Genomic DNA, 8,042 nt, shown 5'->3' on the forward strand with positions numbered 1-8,042 from the left:
AAGAAATGTCAGGAAGACAAATGCTGGCCTCCCATCATTGAATTACATAACAGATGATCAAGCCACTAATATCCATGCAAAGAGCCGTACCTTAAGAAAGTGCAATTTAGTGATTATGTGCAATACTATGTATTTTTCTACTGTTTCTACATCACAATTAAAGCATTTTCAACTGAAGATGTTCCAGTGTGCTCTTATGTCTACTGAATTCAAAAAGCTACTAAATAAATAAATATAATACAAAGTGTAAGAAAGTGTTTTGGGACAGAAAGCCCAAGAAAATCACGTTTTTTTTCAATGTATTTTTCCTCTCAGATTATTTTTCTAATCCATTTTATGGTTTGAAGTATTCAGTTATAACTGACTGATTTACAAACCGTTGCAGCGCTCACCAAAAAGGGGGTAATTTACAAACCTTTAAATAGAAGAGACCAAACCAACACCACCTGCAAGATCCAGCTTCTCAGGTCAACAGTGTTCACTTAAATCTAACATATAAGAGACGCTCCTTGAAAAAAAGTAAGGATCCAGATATGAATAAGAAGATGGTGGATTAAAAGAATCTATCTATTCAAATTCTATGCCTGCACAATTCTGTTCAGATAGCTGGAGCCTGATTTATTAGTCAACAGGCCTAAGGCAGGGTAGACCCTGTCAGAGGGGCACATAGACGAAAAGCCATGTATACATACACTCACCTAGGGCAAATTTAAATTTGCCGATTAAACTAACATGCATGTTTTTGGACAGTGTGAGGAAACCAGAGTACCCGGTGAAAACCTAAGCATGCACCGGTAGAACTTGCAGTCTTTACACAGAAAGGCCCCACCATTGATACAAACCTAGACTCTTCTTGCTGCAAGACAACAGTACTAACCAACTGCACCAGTGTGCAGCTCCACACCTAATCTACTATTACTCAATAGGTTTATGAATCCATTACTTAAAAGAAACGTAATGTGGTGCACAAGAAACAAACAAACAAAACATAAACAGTAATTTATAATGGTTCACGCAAATGCTTTTTTATTGAATTTTATACTACCTTACCTCTGCCCAGTTTGATAGTTTCAGGTAGCTACTCTGACCAATTATGCTTAACACAGTTTGTTTTATGGCACATGTTTCATGGAGCACTGCTGATAGCAGACCAGTTAGCTCAGTCTTCAGAGTAAATAACCATTAAATTTTGTGTAAATAATTGTTTAATACAAATGTGACAATTGTGTAAATGCATATGAAACAGAGGCCACGTGAACTACTATGAAAGTTTTAAGATTGGAGTTGTTTAAAGATTGCAGAAATTTATTTTGAATCTGACCCTACTCTGACAAGCAGCCAGTTCAGTTCCCCCTGGAGAACCTCTGCCTGACATTACTAACTGATAATGCTATGAGCCCTGTCTACTGCATGTAAGATACTGACTGATAACAACTCCACAGAACACCTCTTCAAAAAAAAAAAATCCAAAATGTTACCCCAAGTAAAAATGAACTCAGTTTTATTCCCAATGTGTCACATAATTTCAATGTAGCACTCCATTATCAGTATCAAGTATATACTCTTCAGTGTGCTGGGTAGGGATTTTGTGCTGGGTAGGGATTTTGGTGTTGTTCAATGCAATTTTGTTATTATCTCAGAGCCAGTTTTGATGACAAATCACAATCAAAAAGTGAGTCTCACAGAGGTCTCACAAGAGACTAAAACCACAGTCTGATGACAGAACTAAAAGAAAAAAACAGTTCTGCTTGGAGTCTAGCTGGCTCAAGGACAAAAGTCATGTGACTTACCATGACCACCTGTCCCACTTCAACAGACCCGCTTCGTTTACATGACAGCGTTTGCTCCATGTGTCACATATTGCCACGCAAGGTGTATCACAGGACTGACACCAGAGGACACTTTGTGCATATTTTAGAGACACAACTAACATTGACAAAATGGCAGCATTTGACCTCCTATGATAAGGTATAGTAAATGCTGCAGGTGGGAATTTGTTTGCATAAAACTAACTAGAATGTTGTGCATTTTGTTTAAAAAAAACTGTCATTGAGATTCAAATTTTCTGTGCCACTGTTGACAGAAGCAAACACTGCTGCTCATTAGGAAGCAGATTCGTTTTTTTATTCCTCTAAAATAAAAAAAGGAAATGATTAAAAAGAAAGAGTACTACTGCATGTTGTAACTCTACAAAAAAAGAAAACTCTACCAGTGTTCCTCACATTTTCAGTTTGTGTTTTAGTAAAGCAGAGTTGGACCATGACGAGGACTCAGCAGCTGTTACAGTGGTGCTCCCTCCCTGCACTCTTCAAATGTGATTAGTCTTCAACACAAAGAAGAGGCACAACCTTCAAGTCTTTGGAGGGGTGAGGCAGTTCCAGTCCATCAAACTGAGTGACCTGATCCCACAATCATCCTTCGCACTTATCACGACTACTGTGTCTTTCCTTTTCATTCTTTCAGGATATTGCTTTAGCTTTTATTTTAACAGTCTCTTCCATCATTTCATTTCTACTTCTTCCCTTTTTATTCTTAATTCTCACTTCATTTCACTTCCTTACCAACCTTTGTGTCATTTGCACATTAATATGCAGTGCACAATGTGTATTGTTGACTCTTTATTCCACCTCAAAACAGTTCAAAAACATCCTTAATATAATAACTGACATAAATGCAGATAAATATACATGTTTATCCAATAAGTAATTGCATATAGGAATATCAAAAGGTATTTAAGAGTTCAAAGTTGTGCCAGTATGTTTAAGTCTTAGAAATTACACATTTGTGGCTAAATCAAGCAAGAAGAAATTAAACCCAGACAGTGGTCTTAGGCAGCAGGTTCTTTAAAGGCTTTTACAATTACAAAAAACAAACAAACTGTTATTTCCAGTTAAAGTGCAGAAAAAACAGTTGGTAGATTTATTTAGCAGAATTAGTGAAATTTTCATTTTACCTTAGTATCCCATTCATGAGAGTAATTGCTTCAGAACTTCACATTGATTACTTTTTTCTGCTGGCACAAATCAGCCTGACAGGTATGGTAGCAGCTAAGAGCAAAAGTTAAGGCTAAACAGCAGTGTTTTTGACGGCTGTCTGTTTTACAGTTTGTAGACCTCTACACCACACTATTCATGCAGCCTTTATGCTCTTTACAGCTCAATGAAAAGTTCAACTGTTGGGTTCCTCTTCTGCAACATTACACAGACATTATAACTCACTGTAACACTTCCTATAAAATAAGGTACTGCATTGCAGTGTAGAGAGACTTTACTACTATTGACAAATGTTAGCCCTGGAAAAAAAAAATGCAGATACTTAATTTCAGTAAACATGTCATAAATAAAACCGTATAAACATAGTGCATAAAAACTGCATTGTGTGCATAATACATTGCAATATAAAAATTACATCTCAGTTTCTCTCGATGTCGTTGGTCGTTCTAAGATCAGTGCTTCTTGGGTGGTGTTACGGACACTCTTAAGGAAGACCATAAGATTGGACCCACCAGTCCCAGTAGTGTTGAGCATAGAGCCCACGCCTCTGAGAGGGCAGCCCATGGACCGGGCGCGGTTTCCAGGCACAATGATATACTTGGCCACAGCATTGAGGTGATAGCTCCGTAAGTCCACCAGCGCAGAGACGCAGGAGTTGTAGGCCTGGCAAAGGTCAGAGCTGGAGGAAGTGATGATGAAGTCTCGCAGTGACGGACAGACAGACAGAGTTTCTATCAGCTGACGGTGGGCAGGAGGCATGTAATCTCTCATGCGTGTCAGGAAGTCTCCTAGATGGGGAAAATCAATAGAGACAATATAGAGGAGACTATAAAAGAATGAAAATAATAGTCTCTCCAGAAAGTACTTTTGTGCCACAGCGATTGACTAACCGCACGATTCATTCATGAAAACCAAGTGGTTACATGTTAAAGTAAATCCAACTTTACCTGTCTCACCCTCATGTTGGACACACAGCAAGGCATCAAAGCACTGAACGGCTGAACTCTGGGCTGCACTTCCACCCGATAGTGAAATTGGCTCGTTGCTGACGCCTTCATACAGCAGCCCCCTCGGAAGCATGGGGTTATCTCGCCACCTAAAACAGTTTCATCAAGTTACATCAACTTTTAAAGGCAATAGGGTATATCAGCAGGTACATCTGCACCATATTAGAAAAATATAAAAATCATTATTAAATTCAAAATGTGGGAGAAAGGAGCAGCCTGAGAACGTACCCTGAAACAAAAATTCTCATTGTTCCATGAAATGCAGTTGGCTCCACGTGATCTGGATAGAGCAGAAATTGATGCATTTTAATTACCTTCATAAAAGGCACAGCATGTTAACAGATTTAATTCATGCTGAGGTAGCTATAACTTGATATTACTGTGCACGAGTTGAAAAGTTTCCTTCATCTTCTTCAAAGACTGCGTTACTTTGATTAGACCTTTCTGCATGCCGATAAGGTCAGAGATTTTCATGGCGTGCATCACCTCCAGGGCCCCCTGGTCAAAGTTTAAAATCAATTGTTAAGTTACAAGAAGCAAAGGCACATACACAGTCTGCACAGGAGGCAAACACAAAAGGAGACAGTTGCAAACTGAGTTACAAAAGGAGTTCATTTAAAAAAAAATTAAATATTAAAACAGTAAAAAATAGAAAGAACATACTGACCATTATGCCTGAACTAGCAGCCATCTCCACCAACAATGACACCATGAAAAATCCCCTGCAACTTTCCCCTCCAGGGAAAGCAAATATCACGTCCATGTTCCTATTTTTACATGTGGATTCAAAACATATGATCAAACATCATATGAAAGGATCAGACCATGAGCATCACATGAGTGATGAGTCAATAAAAGAATTTCTTTATTTTGGACTTACCCAATTTCCATATCCCTAAAACAAAAGTGAAAGAGCACTAAGCAGTTGTTTTGGTCAGAAAGTATTAAAACATTACACTTTAAATAGAAAGTTAAACATGGAAAATGAAAGCCATCACTCACCCTGTGGGATTCTTTAATTTCCAGTTGGCTAAAACTGAATCCGAATAGGTCAAGATGGGTGGAAGGCCAAGTCTCCGAGATACATTCCAGTAAGGCCAGGCCAGTGCTTTGGGGAGAATCTATTAAATCACCAGAAAAGCAAAGTTCAGTCTCCAGAAAACTGTTAAACATGATAACTGCATGTTTTTGAGGATCCCAATTAATTCTTTTTTGTAAGTCCACAAGCAATCAATATTGAATTATTTCATCAGCAAAAACTGAGGTTTCCCAGAGGACAGCTCTGACCCCAGTGACTTATTTGATTTTTTTTTCCTACTAAAATTGAGCTGGTTTACTTTACTGCTAAATATTACATTAGTAACAATGTAAAATTCAGTCTTTAAAATGTGTATTTTCCTTCTGACTACAAAAATTTCTCGACTTGTCTTTAAGTTAGAATGCTTTACGGACCATTGTGAGATCAACATTTTTACTCCTTCCTGCATTTGCATGGATTTGTGTTCTTTTTATTTTGTTGAAAGAAGTATTATTAGAGAACAAGTATTATCCCAACCCTATATTGTTAAATCAATAAAATAGAGATCATTTAAAGCCTATATTTAGACCTGAAATAAGGCCTATTTCTGCTTCGAGTGAGTAACTTTGGTGCATAAACATGGTGGGTTTTGTGGCCATAACTAAACCAAAGAGTGAAATAAGCTAAAACAAAACTAAAACTACAGTGATGACAGGGAAACTGGGTGTAAAAAAAAGAAGAAAAAACACAACAAAAACATGATGAGCATGTGCCCATGTGCATCCGCTTTGACTGTTTATCTGCTCAGATGTTTCCAAAAATATAAAATGTTTTTTTTTTTTTTTTTAATATGGCAACTTTACTTGTCAGTAATACAGATTCCACAACTCAATCCTGTACCCAAGTCTTAAACAGCTGCTAGCTGAGATATAAATTTATGGTTGGTATTCAAATGTCTAACTGCCAGGGCACCAGTTGATGAAATGTATCATATTTACCATCTGTCTCTTTAACATTTTACCTGAGCAGGTGCGTGCTGCCCCTCCTGCCACACGTATCCCATGCTGATGAACCCCAGGGCCAGGTGAGCCAGCCTGAGCTCCCGGTGACTGCTCAAAAGATGAGGACTCAAAACTGGCATCTGAATTGAGATCAGGTTTTAATAACTACAGTTAACAGAAACAGCTTTGGAAATATAACTGTAGGCCCTGATAGTAAACTTTCAGATTAGATTGTTTTTCTCTGTATTTGCATCAAGAAGAAAATGCTTCCTCTTACCTTATGAACCAGATCTCGTAGTTTACGTGACTCTATTAAATGTGTCAGATTATTTGCCAAGTCCATCCACACCCGATAATAGTCTGGAAGGTGAGTCTAGAAGATAATAAGGATAAAACGATTTGCTCATTGATTTTCTTGTGTATTTTTGTGTGCGCATATGTGTGTGTGAGAGAGAGAGTATTTTCATGTAGATCATAATCAGTAATATAATCAGCTCATGTTTGCCATGGTGCCTGACCTACATGTCAAACAATGATTGGTGCTATCAATCAGAGACAGAAGCAATCTAATAAATGAGGCATAAAAAAATGAAATAAATAAATGACGCAAAAATCAACCAAGCAGAAGAGTCTGAGTTTGAGTCTCTGACCTAAAAATACATAATTAAATGCCTGCTGTTCTAAAAGTTTTGAAACCTTTAACTGCTTCTTCTTCCTTAATGATATAATTTTAAACCATGTGAGACAGACTATAATTTTCATCAAATAACTCTCCTGAGTTATTTGGTGTTTTTGTGTGTATTATGCTCCTTTATGAGACTATTCTGCAGGCCCAGTCATGTGAAAGGTAACAAAGCTCCAAGAGACAGACTTCCATCAGATCAATAACCTTCTATAACATTACACAAGAACAACCCACACTTATCTGTTTTAGTCCACAGGGACTGCATGTGCTGCTGACCAAACACTTAAATCAGGGCAATAGACAAGAAAATAGTGCACAAGAGTAAAACTAAATAAATAAAAGAACTGCATCTGCTCGTGCCAAATGGACTTTATTGGTATTCTTTAAACATTTGTAGGAAATCTTCTGTATTAAAGAGGAAAAGGACAACAATGAAACTTACCAGTGGCTCCTCAAGGATAAATCCCAGCTCTTCAGATATATCAAATGCATCAAAGTCTCCCTGCAGTGTTTCTCTGTAGTTCGTCTCCATATGCTCTACTCTGTACTCCAGTTTGGCTTTGAAATGAAAATGTCTCTGTGAGCCTGACTCAAAGATATCAATTGTTAAACTTGCTCTGCGCTTGCTTCCACTGCCTTTGTCACTTCCCTTTTTATTGCGTGTGCTCCCCACTGCACAGAACCAATCAGACCGCTTGTGCAGTCAAATCAGGAGTTCACTAAGCAAAACAGAAAGTGCCTGTTTTCTGCAGTTTGCATATGACGTTCCTATGTTTAGCTGCCAAAGAACAGAAATATTTGACTGTACCAACATAAATAGAGGTGTGTTACCACAAAATGTTCAGTCAGGTTAAGCAAAACATTAATTTGTACAATTTGTTGGGGGTGAACTCTCCAAAAAAAAATTTTCTCCTTTGTTTTAGTTAAAATGTAACAAACCCATTATGAGCGTCATGGACTAGTCTAATGAGACATTTTGTCCACTCTGTTAAAACTTTTAAATCATTTTTTCTTGGGTTGTAATGGTTGTAGTGTTGTAAGTGTTTTGGCAATTACTTATTTTTGTGGTTGATTGTTCTTACGTTCAGAACTTTTATCTTTTATTTGTCTGTTTTAACTTGACTTTATAATAATGATGGTTATTGGTGTTTTGCTTAATTTTTGTGTTAGGTGGTAAGATGAGAAAAAGTAACAAATTTGAAATCACTTTGGGCTTGCCAATTTAATTTTAGTTTTAGTCATTCGTTGTTAACTTGGGGTAATAAATGTGAAGTACAGCAGTTCACTTGTGCTAAATGTGTTACGTATAAATTTCTAGAAGTTATATTAGCAACACAA

At 37.4% G+C, this 8,042-nt stretch overlaps 1 protein-coding gene across 1 annotated transcript; it reads right to left on the reverse strand.

Annotated features, from left to right (window-relative positions):
* Positions 1-2,605: 2,605 nt before the first annotated feature.
* Positions 2,606-7,346, reverse strand: LOC108242928 (indoleamine 2,3-dioxygenase 2). The gene is made up of 10 exons (XM_017428092.3): positions 7,147-7,346; positions 6,297-6,392; positions 6,040-6,159; positions 5,003-5,121; positions 4,881-4,895; positions 4,668-4,767; positions 4,381-4,498; positions 4,229-4,280; positions 3,941-4,089; positions 2,606-3,781 (listed from the first exon to the last, which is right to left on the reverse strand). The coding sequence occupies exons 1-10, from the start codon at positions 7,234-7,236 to the stop codon at positions 3,405-3,407; spliced, it is 1,236 nt and encodes a 411-aa protein (XP_017283581.1). The 5' UTR covers positions 7,237-7,346; the 3' UTR covers positions 2,606-3,404.
* Between the last annotated feature and the right edge of the window lie 696 nt (positions 7,347-8,042).

The sequence above is a fragment of the Kryptolebias marmoratus genome, linkage group LG22, assembly GCF_001649575.2.
Source record: "Kryptolebias marmoratus isolate JLee-2015 linkage group LG22, ASM164957v2, whole genome shotgun sequence".
Lineage (NCBI taxonomy): Eukaryota > Metazoa > Chordata > Actinopteri > Cyprinodontiformes > Rivulidae > Kryptolebias > Kryptolebias marmoratus.

Excerpts from the sequence above, each read along its gene's own strand:
- LOC108242928 (XM_017428092.3), bottom strand. The coding sequence starts at position 7,236 with ATGGAGACGAACTACAGAGAAACACTGCAGGGAGACTTTGATGCATTT. Across the intron at positions 6,393-7,146 it reads TTATCCTTGAGGAGCCACTG|ACTCACCTTCCAGACTATTA; the intron begins GTAAGTTTCATT and ends ATTATCTTCTAG. Across the intron at positions 4,281-4,380 it reads AACTTTTCAACTCGTGCACA|ATCACGTGGAGCCAACTGCA; the intron begins GTAATATCAAGT and ends TGCTCTATCCAG.